The 20,328-nt window shown below is 36.7% G+C and overlaps 1 protein-coding gene across 10 annotated transcripts in view; it reads left to right on the plus strand.

The window, feature by feature from the left end:
• Positions 1 to 20,328, plus strand: part of SCFD2 (sec1 family domain containing 2) — a 402,102-nt gene that overhangs the window by 64,552 nt on the left and 317,222 nt on the right. For all 10 annotated transcript variants that reach the window (XR_014263821.1, XM_082462256.1, XM_082462260.1 and 7 more), the window contains exon 4: positions 10,533 to 10,708. Coding sequence is in view for 9 of the 10 variants with exons in the window: in XM_082462256.1 (XP_082318382.1) it covers positions 10,533 to 10,708 (176 nt within the window). In the remaining variant the exon portion in view is untranslated. The remainder of the gene's footprint in view (positions 1 to 10,532; positions 10,709 to 20,328) is intronic.

The following is a 20,328-nucleotide window of genomic DNA, read 5'->3' on the forward strand; positions in this document are numbered from 1 at the left end:
GGAAAACTGTTTGGCAGTATCAACTTTAGATACGTGTACACTGATCCAGTGGTCTCACACCTGGGCATGTATCCAATGGAAATGAATCTAGCAAAAGGTATGTAGTAGAATGTCCATAGCATCATTATTTATAATGGCCCTGAACTATAAAACCTAAATATCCTTCAAAGTAGAATGGATAGAGAAACTATTATAGTCATATAGAACAATAAAACACAGTGAAAAAGAAGACTGAGATTTTGGATGATGTTGAATTAAAAAAGCTAGATACAAAATAGTATATCTGTATACTTCTGTTTATATGACGTTCAAAAGCAGACAAAAAAGTGAGTTGTGTTGAGAGAGTTAAAAGTAATGGTTTGCTGTTGTGAGCTTATTGACTAGGTAGGTATTGACAGAATCTTCTAGAGTTCTGGACATATTCCATACCTTGATCTGGGTGGTGGTTACGTGGATAGATGTGTGTGTAACAGTGAACAGAACTACATACTTAAGATGTGTAAGCTTTACTTTATGTTATACCCCTCACTTTTCACCTCCATTATACCTGAGGCTTCTGAGTCTGAAATTGGTTGTATCTTCTGGGCAGATGGCCCTTCTTTGCTGCAGTGCCTTGTCACATATTCTAGGCAAAGCCTTTGGTTGGGGGGGAGGGGAGGAAGCTTATTTTTACTGTTTGTTTTGCTGCATGATTTAGTACTCTTCTATTCCTCTGTTACTTCAATTAAAAAAATTTTTTTAGTGCATGACCATAGTATTATTACATATAAAAAAGCCAGAATTCTATTATAGCTATAATTACCTGAATATTCTCATTTTTGCTATTTCTCAGTTTACTGGTATAACTAAGTACAGTTATATCTCCCAACTGAAAATTTTATTCAGGCTATATTCTAATATGTATAGATTTATAGCTGTATATCTTTTTCATAACTGGGGAAATTTGAGTATAGGCTCTCTTCTTGAGATGATGAAAATGTTCTCAAATTATATAGTGGTGATGACTGCATAACTGTGAATATAGTAAAAATCAGTGAATTGTACATTTTAAGGGTGAATTTTATGGTATGTGAGTTAAAGCTCATAAAGCTCTTGTTAAAAAAGAAGCTCTTAGAAATAAGGATATTATTGTAAAAATAAAATTCAGCCAAAGTTTAAGGATAAATCAAGAAAATTTCCTAAAATATAGAAAGAACAGGACATTGAAAATATGATACCAAAGATAAAAGATATAGAGAACCAAGTCAGGAGGCCCAAGAACTATTAGAAGTTTCAGAACGAGAGAGAAAGCAGAGGACAGGAAACTAGCAAAGAAAGAATGTAAGAGTTTCCCAGATGTGAAGAAAGACATATCAAGTATATAGAATAGGCTTAACTGAAAAGCAAGTGGAAAGAATAAAAACCCTCTAAACTAGACACAATCACTGTGACTCCTCAGAGTTACAAGAGAATGAAAGGATCCTATGGACCTCAAGATGGAAAAAAGAAGCTTATCTACAAAGAAACAAGAATGAGACTAGCACACATTTCTTATGAGCAACCCTGAGCCAGAAGATAATGAAGCAATGCATTATTTTCAACCTAGAATTGTAGATCCAGATAAACTGTTATTAAACTTCGAGGGCAAGAAAAAGCCTTTTCAGAGGTAAGAGAACTTTGCTTTCCATACATCTTTTCCGAGGAAGTTACTTGAGGGTGTCCAGCAAAACAAGGCAGTATAGCAGGAAAGAAAAATCAGGGATTTAGCGAAGCGGTGTTCCAATAGAGGAGAGCAATAAAAGGCTTTCCAGGCTGCTGACTGTGCAAAAAGGCCTAAAGAACAATCTGCCCATGATGGAACTGGGGAATGAAGGAGTTTGCTAGTAAAGTATTCAGGGAGGGGAAAAAAAAAAGAACAAAAAACCCCACAAATCAACTATACCTCAATTTAAAAAAAACAAACAAACAACACAACACGGACTTCAAAGATAAGACAGTGTATTTGGAATTAGGAGACTTTACAACTTTGATTAAAGCAGGGAATGCTCTTTCCCCACCCCCTCAGAAAAAGCCCATATGCATTCTAGGATCCAAGTGTATTATATGCATAAGGAAATGTAATCATAGCTTGTACATTGGGTCTGTCATTAATAGTTATATAGTTTATAATGATACAAACACTATTGACTAATTTTGAAGTTTTCGAATCATGCTATAGAAAAAGCACGTTAGACTAAATTATGGTTACAAAACAAAATATAAATGCTATCAATCTTGACCGGATGAAAATAAAAGTACAGATGATTTGGAAGATGAAAGGGGGAAATATGAAGTAGAGGGAAGGGTAAGGGGAACTAATATCCTCTGCTTAGAAGACGAAAAGCCATAGCATGCCATCTGTAGTTGACAGAACAAAGAAGAAAGTTTAAGTATGTAATGTAAGTTACAAAGATAACCAACAGATGGGGAGGAAAAGTGCTTGAAGTCTTGTCTGCTTATGGACTATCTCACGATCTCTTTGTTGTGTGTTCCTTTCCCTTTTTAATTCCTTTTTGTCTTTCTGGTGAAATGAGAAGAGGATGTAAACCGATGTGTTCATGCTACCCTCTGAACCTTTCGTACATTATTTACAAAACTCCGAAACCATCTTTTGTACACAAGATTCTGGCTCTCTCATGACAGCTGTTGAATTAACATTAGAAATTTTCCCTGACAGTGCTGCCCACCAACCAACAGTTTAATTTTAGTAGAGTTGCCGCCTTTGTCTACATATTAGTATAAGTGCTTTTGCTATAATTTACACGCATTCCTGGAAAACTTGATTTGCAAAATCACATACTAGTTATCAGGGCTCGTGATAAAAAAAATATCATTAGCAGAAGCCCATTCAAAAATCGATACAAATTTATAATTAGAGCACTAACGTAAACGATAAAAATACTAGCACAGTTAAAAAGATTGGCCAAATTTCTATAGATAAAGACTATAGATAAAGAAACGTTACCGCATATATGGGACTTTATGTGAACAGAAGAGTTGAAGGTAGCTCACTGGAAGGTAACTAAAGAGGAGCTGAGGCTGTTTGGTTATAGAGGCAAAGGCAAAATGCACTGAAGGTCAGGGAGAACCAAACAGGAAGCACTCCCAAGACAGTGCACGGGGCCAAGCAGAGCCAAGAAGAACTAGGAATGTAATCAGTGCTCAGCTCCTCTTGTGGCTTGCAGAGTTCAGCTATGTTTGTTTACTTTGTGTTCAGCTGCTCTTATTTGGCGGCACAAAATGTTACAATGAGAAAAAATGACAAATGAAGAGATATTTTTGTGTAATATTAAAATTATTCATGTTTGCCAGTTATGTGTGAGTTAATAAACCAGAGTTTTAACAGAACATGTTATATTTAAATATTTTAATATACTTTGCCTTTATTACATTAGAAAAATGATTAAAAAGGAGAAAAATGAAATGCTGATATTTGATTTCTGGAAATACATGTCTTAAAACATAACTTTGGGGACTTCCCTGGTGGCGCAGTGGTTAAGAATCCACCTGCCAATGCAGGGGACATGGGTTCGATCCCTGGTCCGGGAAGATCCCACATGCCGCGGAGCAACTAAGCCCGTGCGCCACAACTACTGAGCCTGTGCTCTAGAGACCATGTGCCACAACTACTGAAGCCCATGTGCCTAGAGCCTGTGCTCCACAACAAGAGAAGCCACCGCAATGAGAAGCCCATGCACCGCAACGAAGAGTAGCCCCCGCTCGCCGCAACTAGAGAAAGCCCGCGCGCACCAACAGAGACCCAACGCAGCCAAAAATGAATAAATAAATTTCTTAAAAAACAAAAAACAAAAAAAGCCCCCCAAAACATAACTTTGTTTATTCACATTTCACACACTGGGTTTTCATTCATGTTTTCAGGACAATGATGAATAAAAAACAAGCAATGACAGTATTATCATTTGTTATAGAGTTGTTTTTTTTTTTAAGAAAACATTTAGTAGCTAAATATGCTATTTTAGACAAAATTTCTGATGGTTACTTCTACCATTAAGACACAATTTGGGGATTAAATCAAACCTAGCACTGACAGAATACTTTTTTTTTTTTTTAAAGAAAATCAACAAAGAATCATATATGTGTAGATATTTTAAATATATCTTACCAAGCCACAAAACAGGTTCAGAAAGTTATAGTTTATCAAATGTATATAGTAAATGGAAGAGTAAGTTCCATAATTCATTTGAATACAATGGAATTCAATATTGTAAGGATCACAGACAATATAAAAATATTAAATCCTTTTATTTTCCAAATATGTCCCCTTTCTCCCAAGAGATAATTCTATTTCAATAAGAGTTTCAAAATATACATAGAACTGATGGTTGTTAAAGTTTTGTGTTTGTTTCTTAACTAAATTGAAATCTGAAGCCCGTTTCACTTCCTTAAAAACTATAAAAAAGAAAAAGAAAGCCTAATAAATTTTCTTACTTGAAAACTATTTTTCAAATTTCAAAATTGTCCCTTTTCAAAGAGTTGTTATGTATTATGCAGTTTTGATATAAAATACCCCTTGTTTTTAGGACTTTAAAAAAATGTGTTGCAAAGCCTTCTTGGGTTGACATTTTAAAATCACCATGTAAATCTGCCTGACGAGTTTTTTTTTTTTGTTTTTTTTTTTTTTTTGGTAATATGAGATGTGAATAAGTGTTCTATTACTTTTTCAACACCTGGTTCTAGTTGCTTGCAGTTTTAGTTGATATGAACTGCGAAGTTTTCTCAAGTTGTTAGCCTCACAGTATAGCATTTTTGGTAGTCAGGCAGTTGATTTTGACTTGTTTTATGTAAGATTGTGATTAAATTTATATTTAAAATATGTCACTAGCCTATATTTTAAAGCATTTGTGTGAAGTACTCTTTTACTAAATTCCAATTAACATGTTATGAATTTTTACCAAAAACCCCCCCTGCTTTCATGACATATATAAGGAAGTATTAATGGCTTGTGTATGTAAGAAAAAGGTATACAGAGGGGAACAGAATGGAGCAGCAAAGGTGAATAATTGCTGATTCACAAGGTAGTGTTCTGTTGGCATTTCCTGTTATGAAATATATCCATTTGTTCCTTTGGATCTCATGCCTTATGTGGGAAGGCAATGTTATGTAAATATGGTCACTGAGTCCAAGTCTGAGCGAGGAAAATGCTAACTGGATAAAAAGTTTAGCTATGTTTTTGAATTGAAGACATTCTTTTTTTAAAAAAATTTTTTATTTATTTATTGACTGCGTTGGGTCTTTGTTGCTGCGCTGGCTTCCTGTAGTTGCGGCGAGTGGGGGCTACTCCTCTTTGCTGTGCACGGGCTTCTCATTGGCTAGCTTCTCTTGTTGTGGAGCACGGGCTCTAGGGCACGCAGTCTTCAGTAGTTGTGGCACGTGGGCTCAGTAGTTGTGGCGAGGGGGCTCTAGAGCGCAGGCTCAGTAGTTGTGGTGCACGGGCTTAGTTGCTCCACGACATGTGGGATCTTCCCGGACCAGGGATCGAACCCAAGTCCTCTGCATTGGCAGGCGGATTCTTAACCACTGCGCCACCAGAGAAGTTCCTGAATTGAAAACATTCTTATCTTTAAATTGAACATATGGTTATGGCAGTCGAAATCTAAACAGACCTGGCGACTTTCTCTGATGATTTCCATTTCTTGAGGTCTCTCTAAAAGACGGTTATGTTACGAATGGATTTTATGTATTCTGAGCCTTTTAAATTCCTCCTCCTTCAGTCCAGGAGATAGGGTTGGAGAGGTAGGCAATTATATATCACATAGAGCCTTTCATGGTTTCAGGACATTTTAGTTTTTGCTTTAGCAATACTTACCACAATAATGATTAAGCAATTGTTTGTATAATTGTTTTATGACTTTCTCTCGATACACAAAGCTCTGTGTATCCAGGGACCACACTGCGTCACCTGCAGCACAGTGTATAAACAAATAAATGGAGCTCATGGCAATGTTAGATTTGAACCCATTTCATGTGAAAATTTGTTTTCATATATTTATGTTAATATTTAATATGTCAAGATGTTTTTGTGTAAAAATATTAATCATCTGCACAAAAGATCCCCATCCCTTAAGAAGAGAATGACATGTAATGAGCTGAATTAATTAGGAGAGCATCCAGGAATCATTTGCCTTCTTTATTTGTTGGCCATGAGGACAGATTTTTGTCTGATTTGTTCATGGGTTTATTCTTAGCAGTAAGAACAGTCCCTGGCACAGAAATATATGTTGAGCCAATGGATTAATAAAAGTTCATGACAGTCACAACTCAACAGGAAGAAAATAAACAACCTAATAAAAATGAGCAAAAGATTTGAATAGACAGACTTCACCAAAAAAGATATAGGGTGGCAAATAATCACATGAAAAGACCAACATTATTAGTCATTAGAAAAATACAAATTAAAACCACAGTGAGTTGTTGCTAGATACCTAATAGAATGGCTAAAACCAAAATAACTGGTAATACCAAGTGCTAGTGAGGATGTGAGGCAATAGAAATCTCATTTGTTGCTGGTGGGACAGCTCACTTTGGAACTTAGTTTGTCGGTTTCTTATAAAGTTAACCATACACTTAACATATGACCCAACAACCCTAGAAATTTACTTAAGAAAAATGAAACCATATGTCCACAGACAAATACACACATAAAAACCTGTACAAAGATGTTTGTGAAGGCTTTATTCACAATTTCTTTCTTTCTTTTTTTGGAAAATGTTGGTGGACTTTGATTTGTGAATCTTTTTCAATTTATTTTTATTTTTTAAATTAATTTTTATTGAAGTATAGCTGCTTTACAATGTTGTGTTAGCTTCTACTGCACAGCAAAATGAATCTGCCATACATATACAGATATCCCCTCCCTTTTATTTCCCTCCCATGTAGGACACCACAGTGCATTAAGTAGAGTTCCCTGTGCTATACAGTATGTTCCCTTTGGTTGTCTATTTTATACATGGTATCAATAGTGTATATGTGTCAATCCCAATCTCCCAATTTCTTCCACCCCACCCCTTTCCCTCTTGGTATCCATACATTTGTACTCTATGTCTGTGTCTCTATTTCTGCTTTGCAAATAAGGTCATCGATACCATTTTTCTAGATTCCACATACATGCTTTAATATGCGATATTTGTTTTTCTCTTTCTGATTTACTTCACTCTGTATGACACTTCCTAGGTCCATCCACGTCTCTACAGATGACCCAATTTCATTCCTTTTTATGGCTGAGTAGTATTCCATTGTATGTATGTACCACATCTTCTTTATCCGTTCCTCTGTTTATGGACATTTTGGTTGCTTCCATGTCCTGGCTATTGTAAATAGTGCTGCTATGAACATTGGGGTGCATGTGTCTTTTTGAATTATGGTTTTCTCTGGGTATATGCCCAGTAGTGGGATTGCTGGGTCATATGGTAGTTCTATTTTTAGTTTTTTAAGGAACCTCCATACTGTTTTGCATAGTGACTGTATCAATTTACATTCCCACCAACAGTGTAAGAAGGTTCCCTTTTCTCCACACCCTCTCCAGCATTTATTGTTTGTAGATTTTTTGATGATGGCCATTCTGACCAGTGTGAGGTGATACCTCATTGTAATTTTGATTTGTACAGGATAGAAAGCCCAGAGATAAACCCATGCGCCTATGGCCACCTAATCTATGACAAGGGAGGCAAAAATATACAATGGAGAAAAGACAGCCTCTTCAATAAGTGGTGCTGGGAAAACTGGACAGCTACATGTAAAAGAATGAAATTAGAACACTCCCTAACACCATACACAAGAATAAATTCATAATGGATTAAAGACCTAAATGTAAGGCCAGACACTATAAAACTCTTAGAGGAAAACATAGGAAGAACACTCTTTGACATAAATTGCAGCAAGATCTTTTTTGACCCACCTCCTAGAGTAATGAAAATAAAAACAAAAATAAACAAATGGAACCTAATGAAACTTAAAGCTTTTGCACAGCAAAGGAAACCATAAACAAGACGAAAAGACAACCCTCAGAATGGAAGAAAATATTTGCAAATGAAGTAACTGACAAAGGATTAATCTCCAAAATATACAAGCAGCTCATGCAGTTCAATATCAAAAAAACAAACAGCCCAATCAAAAAATGGGTGGAAGACCTAAATAGACATTTCTCCAAAGAAGACATACAGATGGCCAACAAACACATGAAAAGATGCTCAGCATCACTAATTATCATAATTTCTAAAAATTGGAAAAAACTCAAATGATCATTAACTGGTGAATGGATAAATGGCTAAACAAACCATGGCGCATTCATACAATGGATTACTACTTAGCAAGAAAATGGAGCAAACTACCTATATAAGCAACAACATGAATGAATATCAAATACCTTATGCTAAAGTGAAAGAAGCCAGACTCAAAAGGCTACATACTATATGATTCCACTTATAGAACATTCTGTAAAGGCAAAACTATGGGACAGAAGCCAGATAAATGCAGATAAGTGTTCACCAAGGGCTGGGGGTGGGAAAAGAGAATTGACTACAAAGGGGGAACTTTTTGGAGTAATGGAAATATTCTATATTTTGATTGTGACAGTGCTTACCCAACTACATGCATTTGTCAAAATTCATAGAACTGATTTGAGAACAGCCTGAACCAGAAAAGGATGAATTTAACTGTATGTAAATTATACCTTAATCAACCTGACTCAAAACCAAGCAGAGAAAGGGTTAATGAGGCTCTTCTCTATTAGTACTTAAGCAAGCAAATCATTAGCTTGCTGCTTGAGAATCAGGAATGAACTATGCTTCACCAAGGGACCAAAGAAACTAGTGAGACTCAGCTCCGTGCTCATCGTTCCCACTGTTTTTATTCTTTACATGCTCACCCTGATAAACAGGTAATAAGGCACTTCAAAATCCTTAATCTCTTCAAAATATGTAATGAAAAGATAGAATATGTTGCAGGCTTATAAGTTTCTTGAAACAAGGTCTTTATTTTTTGTGTATTATAGTCTGTAGCAAAACCATTAATTGACAAATGCCATTTAGCACCGTGTAAGACACTGAACTCTCACTTATTTGCTACTCCATAGAGTTGCTGTGAAAATCAGAAGAGGACATACTTGCACTGTATAAACGATAAAGTGCTAAATAAATACAGGTGGTCCCATTGCCAAATATTAACAAACGTAGACATAACAAACAAACTGGGATTTCAGGCATCAGAGAGTAAACCACAAACAGGGTGTAGGTAAGATGTAAAGGAAAGAATTACTTGACTTGCATCTATGTTTGGCCCCATTGACATCTTCTTGCCCAATGAGGAGAATCTGTGGTTCAGGGGTTCAGTCCATAGCATTGATGAATGGCAGGAGTGAAATTTGACATACTAGAGTGGGAAGCGACTAAATGGAAGGACTGCTATAGGCAAAAGTTGGACTTAGAAGCTCTGAAAGAGTGAATCTTCAACAGGTGGTTTTTTGTTTGTTTTTGTTTGTTTGTTTTTGGTACTCCAGTCTTTTATGAAGTGGGGGTCTCGTTCTAGATAGAGGTGACCATTGTAGTAAATGTGCTGTGTCACCCATTACCAAACCATTTCTTCTGATACCTCATCTTCCAGGGTTATTGCCACTCTAGTTCTCCATACATTTTTGTTCCATAAACAGCCAGCTTTTATGCTCATGAATATTGTCATGAACCCACGGATATCAGTGATAAAGTTTTAGCTATAGTCATAACAGATTTCTCCTTTATATACATACGCACACAATTAGAAACCTTACTTTTTTGCCTCTTAGATTGCTATATCATTTGTCTTGGAGAGGTACTCCATGTTGAGCTCAAGAAATATTTATTCATATGACTTTATTTGATAACTTATTTATGGGGTACTTCAGAATTATGAAATGAATTCTACTAGCAATATGGCCTTGGCAAGATCACTTAACGTGTGTTTTCTTGCTTGCAAAACGCAGTTAATAGTTTCAACTTTGCTGTTGTCACCATGTTGTTTTAAGAGTCACAATAGCTTCGGCAAGCTTGCAGTTTACTCTGAAGTTTTGTGCTGATGTAAGGCAGTAGTATTTTTTTATTTTATTTTATTTTATTTTATTTATTTATTTATTTTGGCTGCATTGGGTCTTCGTTGCTGTGCGCAAGCTTTCTCTAGTTGTGGTGAGCGGGGCTTCTCTTGTTGCGGAGCATGGGCTCTAGGCACGCGGGCTTCAGTAGTTGTGGCATGTGGGCTTCAGTAGTTGTGGCATGCGGGCTTCAGTAGTTGTGGCTCGCGGGCTCTAGAGCACAGGCTCGGTAGTTGTGGTGCACGGACTCACTTGCTCTGTGGCATGTGGGATCGTCCCAGACCAGGGATCGAACCCGTGTCGCCTGCATTGGCAGGTGGATTCTTAACCACTGTGCAACCAGGGAAGCCCTGCAGTAGTATTATTAATGGCATTCTCTTCATTATTTTTACCGCTCCCAGAAGAGGGTACACTGATAAATTGTATGTTTTTCCAGGGAGAGTCACTCCGGGACAGCTCACGTCCTATATTCATCTCTTCAAGAACAACCTCAAAGCTCTAGGGAATCACTGTGGGCTCCTACAGCTTGGGCTGGCCACTGTTCAAACTCTGAAACACCCGCAGACTGCCAAGTGGGACAACTTTCTGGCTTTTGAAAGGCTCCTTCTCCAGGTATGTTGCTCTGGGAGCTTCTTGGGATATTAATAATTAAAGATTTTAATTCCAGGGAAAAACTTTGATATTTATTATAATCTTACTAATAAATCATATTGTTGACATATGCCCTATATCATATTCTCTAAGTGCCCCCAATTTAAAATTCAAGTAGCAGTTTGTTTCTATATCTAATTTCTTTTTTTTTTTTTTGACAGTAACGTCTTTGGCTTCTCACTCAATAATTAGAATGTTTTTTGAGTATTTGACTAAACTTTGAAGATCTCTTTTCAGTTTTATGCAATTTGGACCTTTCTTGATCTTCATGGCATCTTTATTTAATCCTTGCTACTTTTCCTGTAGAATATTGCTACTGTTTACATTTCTTCTGACACTACTTTCTTTTTTTTTGTTTTTTTTTTAAATGTTTACAATAAGTGGTTTTTTTTTTTTAAAGTTTCATTTTATTTATTTTATTTATGGCTGTGTTGGGTCTTCGTTTCTGTGCGAGGGCTTTCTCTAGTTGTGGCAAGCGGGGGCCACTCTTCATCGCAGCGCACGGGCCTCTCACTATCGCGGCCTCTCTTGTTGCAGAGCACAGGCTCCAGACGCGCAGGCTCAGTAATTGTGGCTCACGGGCCCAGCTGCTCCACGGCATGTGGGATCTTCCCAGACCAGGGCTCGAACCCGTGTCCCCTGCATTGGCAGGCAGATTCTCAGCCACTGTGCCACCAGGGAAGCCCCTGACACTACTTTCGAATCCTTAAACAACATATAGCATGTGGCTTAAAAATGATGCTTATAATAGACGAAAGGGAGGCAAACTCCATTTGTAATTTTCTTTTTTGTTTTAAAGTATTAGCTTATTTATTTATTTATTTGGATGCTCCGGGACTTAGTTGTGGCACATGCGATCTTCCTTGCCACATGCGGGATCTTTAGTTGTGGCATGCGGGATCTTTTTTTAGTTGCAGCATGCGGGATCTTAGTTGCGGCATGTGGGATCTAGTTTCCTGACCAGGGATCGAACCGGGGCCCCCTGCGTTGGGAGAGTGGAGTCTTAACCCCTAGACCACCAGGGAAGTCCTCATTTGTAATTTTCATGAAGAGAGATGTATGTGGAGTAGGACCTTTTCACTATTGATAAAATACTTTCATAGGAAACTTTTAAGAAGATGTATTTTTAAAAATTATAAAGTATTTCAAACACATAAAATAATATGACAAATATTTATGTACCTTACACATAGATTTAATATAATTTACTAGTTTTTATGTTTACTTTATATCCTTTTTCATTAAAGAAATAAAACGACATAAAGTTGAAGTGTCTCTGATACTATACCCTTTTCCTGCTCTGATTCTCCTTTTTCCTTTCCCAGGGGTAATCACAAGCTTGATTCCTTGTTTCTATATGTTTATTAAATATTTATTTTTCCATGAATAATACAGAGTATTATGCTATGGGTTTTACTTTTTATGTAAGTGATATCACATTATAAGTATCCCTAAACAACCTGCTTTTCCCTCTCAGCATTCTGTTTTAAGATAATCCAAATTGACATGTATAGATTTAATTGTATAAATATTCAATTTATGGAATCCATATTGATGTATAATTAGACTGTTCCATATTTGTGTGTGTGTGTGTGTGTGTGTGTGTGTGTGTCTGTGTGTGTGTGTGTGTGTGTGTGGTTGGAAAGAATGAGATGAGTATCCTGGAACTTGTCTTCTGGCCCACATGTGAGAGAGTGTCTCTAGGGCATATACCTTGGAGAGGATTGTTACTTTGTTGACCATGCATATTGTTGAGTTTACTAACTATCACCAAACTGATTATCAATGACGTTGAAATAGTTGACCCTTCTGCTAGGACTGGATGACAGTTTGTTTCCCAGCATAGTGTCCAGCACTCAGTATTATCAAATTTAAACATTTTTTTATAATGGGTCAATACTATCTTTGTATAAATTTGCATTTCTCTGGCTACTGATGAGGCTGAGCACCTTCTGTAGTATTTATTAGCTATTCAGTTTTCCTCTTCTATCAATTGCTCATTTTTATACTTATTTATCTATTAGGTAACAGAAAAAACTGTTTTATGTCATGCAAATACTTCTCCCAGACTGTGGTTTGGCTTTTAAATTTAATTCCTATATGTTTTATTGTACAAAATTTTTGCATCTGATGTACTCTAGTTAATGAATATTATCTTTTATGGTTTATTCTTATTTATGTTTTATATTAGAAATCTTTTTGTACCCCTAATTTCTAAATATATTGTTCAGTATTTTCCACTAAAAATTAATTTTTGTTTTTGACATTTGAATTTTTGTTTATTTATTTATTTATTTTTTAAACATCTTTATTGGAGTATAATTGCTTTACAATAGTGTGTTAGTTTCTGCTTTATAATAAAGTGAATCAGCCATACATATACATATGTCCCCATATCTCGTCCCTCTTGCATCTCCCTCCCACCCTCCCTGACATTTGAATTTTTAATCCACCTAGAATTTATCTTTGTTTATGATATTATTGGGATCTCATTTTCTTTTCTTCCATATGGATAGCCTATTCTCCCCACACCATTTATGAAATATTCCATTGTGCTGTAGATTACTTACCTAACAGTCATTTCCCTCTGTCTCATGTTGGCAGAACACCAGTTTTGTTCCAGTTCCACTCTTTTCCCACATGATTCAGGCAAATCCTGATTGGTCTCAGACTATATTAATATTCTCATCTCCCCACCTAATGATTGGTTTAGCAGTTCTAGCCTAAGAGAGGCAAAGCAAAGTTTGCTGGAGGTGCTTCTAAGAAAGATCTTCTTTTGCCCTTGTAGAAAAATATATAATGAAGAAACAAGCTCCTTTTTCTTCATATACGTTTGTGACACTTTGAGTATTTTGTAATAATGAAGGGAGCTCGCTGAGATCCTGAAAAAGATAAACAGAACCTAAATCCTTAAAGATGACTTTGAGTCTTACCTCAAAATATCTTGTTTTGTGAGATGATGATTCTTCTCATTGTTTAAGCCATTTTAGTTGGTTTTCTGTTATTTGGAATCAAAAGATATTCATCCTTTTCTCAATGATACATGATATACTAAGATCTCATATAAAAATAGGTTTGTATCTCACTTTCTAGTCTGTTTCAGTGGTCAGTTTATCCATCACAGAATTAATACCACAGTGTTAAAATTAACATGTCCAGTTTTATGCCTTTCTCTATAAAAGAAACTTACTAGATTTTTTATGGGTATTTTAGTGATTTTAATACCAGTTGTAAATTGAATTTTCTAATTGCTCATTGCTGGTGTATTGGAATACTCTTGGCTTGACTTTTGACTGGTGATCACGTGTCCAGCAACCTTGCATTTTGTATTAGTATTTGTTTTCCTATTTCTTGCTGTGATTCATTGGTTGTCCTGTATTTCCTCTTCAGGCAATAATATTATCTGCAAATAATGGCAGTTTTGTTACTTCCTTTCCACACTTCAACCACTTTCTTTTTTAGTGCACTGACCAGGCATACTAGAACCCTACTCAACAGAGGCAATGAAAATAGGCATTTTCATCTTATTCCTGACTTTAAAGACAGTTCTAAAATTCTGCCATTAAATATTATGTTTTGTTTTGTTTTTAATCAGGCTAGGGAAGTTCCTTCTTAATCTTATTTTGCTGAATTGTTGTTGTTGTTATTGCTGTTTTTATCCTGCCTGAGTGTTGAATTTCACTTAATACAGATTCTGAAATTTTTTAGGTGAATATATATATATGGTTTTTCTCCCATAATCTGTTAATGTGGTGAATTGTATTTATAGTTTTTAAAATAATCATTACTGCATTCCTGGGATAAGTTTAACTTGATCCTACACACACACACACACACACACACACACACACACACACTCTGCCTGATTTAGTTTACTAATATTTTATTTACACATTTGCATTTATGCTTGTAGGTGAGATTACCTTATAATTTTTCTTCATTGTGCTGTAGTCCAGTTTCGAAACAAAGCTTACAGTAGTTAGGTAAAATCAGAGTGAGTTTCATTTTTTGTATTTGGAGCTATTTGTATAGGAAAGGAATTTTCAGTTGCTTGAAAGTGAAATATGCCTAAATTTAGAATCATGTGGACCTGTTATGTTGTAGTTAGACTTAGATTTTTACTTCCAATTTGATTACTTAAGTGTTTATAGATCTATTTAATTCTCTGTTTTTTCTTGAGATTATTTTGGTAGTTTATATTCGTTTAAATCCATTCATCTATATTTTCAAATTGGCATAAATTTATTTATAGAATTCTCTTAAAATTTTTAAATCTCCTTTGAATATATAGTTGTAATTCCTTTTTTCAATACCTGGTATTTTTATTGCAAAATTAACTCTCCTTTTGATTTTGGTTCGTATTAGCAGAATTTTATTAGTCATTCCAAAGAATCAGCTTTAGTTTTTTTATTTTGATATACTCATTTGTGCTCTGTTTTATTTTTCATTAATTTCTGTTTTTATCTTATTTCCTTTCTTCTGTATTCTTTGGTTTTACTCTGTTGTTCTTTTTTTAACTTCCTATTTTCAAATAATGTATTTAAGATTATGAATTTCCCTCTAAATACTGCTGTAGCTTAGTCCAAAAGTTTGACTGTCTTTGTTGTTATTCAGTTCTAAATATTTCACAACTTCTATTATGATTTTCCCTTTGATTTATTTATTATTTAGATTGCATGATATTTTTTAAGTTTATAAGTATATGAGGTCTTTTAAAAAAACATATTTTTACTTGATTATTAGATTGTGGTCAGAGAATGTGTTTTGAATGATATAATCTCCTTATTTATGTGACTTCCTTTGTATGTGATTCATTTCTCTAAATGGTCCACATATACTCAAAAAGAATGTTTATTCTCTAATTGTTTTATGTAGGGTTCCATAAATGTCCCTTACCTTATAGTAATCATATATAATATATATTAAAATATATATTATTATAATATAAATAATTCAAATAAATATAAATGATTCAAAGATACATTTTAAAAAAATTCTTTATCTCCTTACTTACTAGCTTCTGACAGAAGTGTTTTCAAATTTCCCACTATGATTGTGGATTTATCAATTATTCCTTATATTTTTTCTGTAACTGTATCTATCTATATCACCTATATCTATATCTACTTATTAAAAACCAGGTCACAATTCTAATGTAATACCACAGGGTTCATTCTAGTTTTCTCCCTTTCCTTGTCTATAAATCCCTTTTGTAGGTAACCAGTCTTCCATTAGCACTGCTGCCCCTCTCACAGGTGCCTTCCTCACCTCACCTGGGCTTGTCTTCCTGCTCCAGGCTATGGCCAGGCCCACAAGGATGTTCTCTTTTACTTCACACAAAGGTGCCCCTATTGAAACCTCTGCACACGAATGCCCTTCCCACCTCACTCAGACTCTGACCTCTAGTGCTGTGCTGCCTGGCCTCCACCTCTTGTATGGATGCCCTCCTCACCCTTCTCAGGCTCCAGGACCCCACACCAAGCCCCGCTGCTGCTCCCGTGGCACAGATGCCCTCTTCCCTCTGTAGGCTCGGACATCCCGTGCCAGAATATTGCCATTGCCACTCCCCTGTTTGCATGTTCTCACCTCCCTGCTCAGGCTCTGACACTCTATCTTGGGAGATTGCTGTCCCCCAACCTCCCCATGGATGCCTGTCTCACCTCCTTTGGTTCTGACAACCTGTGTAGGGCTGCTGCTTCATTCCCCTCCCTTCTCTGCCCACCCCACTCCCTCACAGAGATTCCCTCCTCACCTCACAGGGGCCTTGGTCGCCATTTAGACACACCCCTCATCTTGCTCAGGTTCTGAAACCCTGCACTGGGTCTTCACTGCCGCCAGCCTCTGTGAGGTTCTTTTCTGCCACTTTGGGTTCCAACAACCCTGGCTTAGCTCTGCCACCCACTATGCGAAGATGCCCTCCTCACGCTCTTTTGATGCTGACACCCTGCACTGGGACGCCCTTGCTTCCTGCCATGCACTGCCCTGGGCTCTGGCAACCTGCTCTAGGCCACTGCTACAGCCTCCTTCCCTCCTCCCGCCCTGCCGCCAGGACAGCTCCTCACCCCTGCCCACCACTGATACCCTGTGAGGTGAATCCCTAGCACCAAAATCCAACAGGAGTGTTTCCAAACAAGGCACAGCAGTTTTCTCCCAAGAATGATAATCCTTCGACTCACCAGAGATTTCTGAAGAAACATGATACAGTATTAATTCGATGGCATCTTATATTTATAATTAATTTTTGGAATCCTTTTCCATGTTAGACTGCCTCAGATGTGACCACGGTACTTGGTGTGCTTCTCTCAGCAAGTGGAGAAGGAATAAAAAGACAGGGAAAAAGAAGTAACATTTAAAATGCTAAAACCCCACTTTTGTCATAATTGCCATTACCCTGACCAGCACTGAGAACACTCAGTCATTTCTGGGTCCTTATAAGTTAGTGTTTTCGCACAGGTGAACTTATACACCAGCCACAGCAATTGCCCTTTGTTTATGAACAGGCTTATTTTATCTAGTATACACTCATCCATTATTGTAATGAGTCATAATTTATGCTGAGCTGCCCTATTTACGGACTTCGGTATGAAAGTAGAGCATCTGAGTTTATTTCGAGCGTGAGGACAATGTCTAGTGTTTTCCTAAGGGCTTGAGAGCCACCTAATGCAAATCTCAGCCAGCACTGAGAGCTGTTTATTTCTTTGGAGACTCATTTCCACCACTCTCTCCCCAGCCTCCGTCACTGAACCTCAGTGTTGACTTCATGGCCTAAGTAACCCTGTAGACAACCTTGGTAAAGAAAAAGAAATTGGTCTTGGAAATGTATAATTAAACACAGGTTACTGCATTCCTTTTACTCACTGCCATCTCTTGGCTCAGTGGTTCTGGCGATTTAATGACTAGTCAGCAAGAGATCTGGGTACTATTCATAAGACTTATGTTTGACTCAGGCCCTGAAATATGACAGAAAGATAATACTGTGTGCTCAAAAGAGAAACTTTTTTGATTATTATTGGGAAAAATCTAATAATTATTTGCAGTGAATGTTTTTAAGAACCAAAGGGGATAAAGCATCTTCTCAATTCCTTTTTCTCTCCATTTTCATTAAGGTCCAATATCACAGTCTGTGTTTTAGGCATTCAGTACATATGTGCTAATTAACAAGTAATTCTGTTTCTATTTCAAGTTAAAAAATGTAGAAACGAAGTTGAACCTGAACGTGGCTGCATCTATGATTCTATTAATGAATGTATTCACTTTTAAAAGTAGCTTTGCTTTTCTTTTAATCAAAGTACGGATTTACTTAATTTTTTGGTAGCCTTTGAAGAATTCTTTTTTTATTACTATAAAAAAAAATAAAGTTTGATTTAGCTTCCTCATCTAAATGGGAATAAAGTGCCTACATCATAGTGTTATTGTCAGGATTGGATGAGATTACATATGTATATCACTAAGTACAGTGCTTGACATATAGTAAATGCTCAATAAATAGTAGTCATTATTTATTCTTTTAGCTGAGCCAAAAATATTGCAAATGCCAATTTACTTTATGCAAGTAATAGTTTTAATATACTCTCACCTAGATTTTGTTTTTCTAAACTAAAATTTACTGAGGAAGAATGAGACTGTTACGTAGAAAACTGTTACTGTCTTTTTTTACTTACTATTTGATGATGTTTAACACTATTTTTCTGAAATCCAGATTTAAATCTCATTGTTTCTACATTGTATATCTGATGTTTTTATGCTAATTGTTTCAAAGAAAAACTTTTATTGACCATAATTTATTGGTGGTTATAAAACGATAGCAAACTACGTAGTAGAGGAAGCAGCTGTGTTTATACTTTCTAAAAAACATACTTTATAAATATATATGTAGTATCTATCTCCAGTTATTTTTTTAGGTAGAATTTATATTTCTAAATAAAAAAATCCAACTTGGAAAATGACTTTTTAAATTTTTAAAAAAAATTTTTTGGCTGCATTGGGTCTTTGTTGCTGCAAGCAGGCTTTCTCTAGTTGTGGCGAGCAGGGGCTCCTCGTCATTGCGGTGCGCGGGCGTCTCATTGCGGTGGCTTTGCTTGTTGCAGAGCACAGGCTCTAGCCGTGCGGATTTCAGTAGTTGCAGCATACGGGCTCAGTAGTTGCGGCACACGGGCCCTAGAGCGCGCAGGCTTCAGTAGTTGTGGCTCGCGGGCTCTAGAGCGCAGGCTCAGTAGTTGTGGTGCACAGGCTTAGTTGCTCCCCGGCATGTGGGATCTTCCCGGACCAGGGATCGAACCCGTGTCCCCTGCATTGGCAGGCGGATTCTTAACCACTGAGCCACAAGGGAAGTCCGGAAAATGACGTTTAAATAAAATATAAATGATTTATAGAGCCACTCACATTTTCCAGGTAAACGTTGCTTTGGTTTTAAATGTTATCTGTCTTTGCAATGAAAAGTCGGCACAGCATTTTATCAGTTGCCAAAGCAGTTTTTAATAGGTAGAATTAGTTTTCTTTATGAGATACTAAATTTCAGATTATCTCTTCTGTACAGATCAAGTTTAACTAAACTAAATGACAGTATGTCTGCTTATCCTATAGCAAATTGGTGGGTTTTACCTTCTCATTCCTCTAGAGCGTCTATTAGGTCCCAAGCCAGACGGCTAGGCTTGGAAATGTAATGGCTCATTTTAGGTCTGTTCCTGACTTCACCAACACTCTGGGAGGTCCTGATTTGTCACTTGCAAAAGTGCTGGTGATATTATTTGGATGAAGAGTGAGGGAAGAGGCAAAAAAAGGTGATCCCTAAAGTCAGACCTGAGTGTTGTTTACAGTTACGGAGATTTTTCATAGGATTTTTGCTGAGAAGGAAAATTGTGGAGCATGTTAAAAGAAAATCTCTTGTTTCTTTACGCTCTACTCTTAACACTTCTGACACCAAATATGTAGAGGTTTTTCCCAGACCAAGCAATCCTCCAACCCACTACTGGGTGTCACACCCACTGGGTATCCTGTAATTCAATTATGACTAACTAAATGGAGTTAGCACAGACCCTGCAGGTTATGGGCTAAGTCCCACAAGACTGCCCCCCACTTTAGACATCAGTTGCAAGTCTGGGCCTCTCATACTTCTGACCAACCTGCTATCAATCAGGGTTCCCACAACCCCCTCTTTGGGTTCCATAATTTGCCACAATGGCTCATAAAACTCAGGGAAACATTTATATTTTTATTTATTTATTTTTCAAAACTTTATTTTTTAATTTGTTATTTTTTTAACAACTTTATTGGAGTATAATTGCTTTACAATGTTGTGTTAGTTTCTGCTGTATAGGAAAGTGAATCAGCTGTACATATACATATATCCCCATATCCCCTCCCTCTTGCGTCTCCCTCCCACCCTCCCTATCCCACCTCTCTAGGTGGTCACAGAGCACCGAGCTGATCTCCCTGTGCTATGCGGCTGCTTCCCACTAGCTATCTATTTTACATTTGGTAGTGTATATATGTCCATGCCACTCTCTCACTTCGTCCCAGCTTACCCTTCCCGAAACATTTATTTAAGTTTCATCTTATTAGAACTCGGGTGAGGTCTGAAA

The sequence above is a fragment of the Balaenoptera physalus genome, assembly GCF_965194825.1.
Source record: "Balaenoptera physalus genome assembly, chromosome: 5".
Taxonomy (NCBI): domain Eukaryota; kingdom Metazoa; phylum Chordata; class Mammalia; order Artiodactyla; family Balaenopteridae; genus Balaenoptera; species Balaenoptera physalus.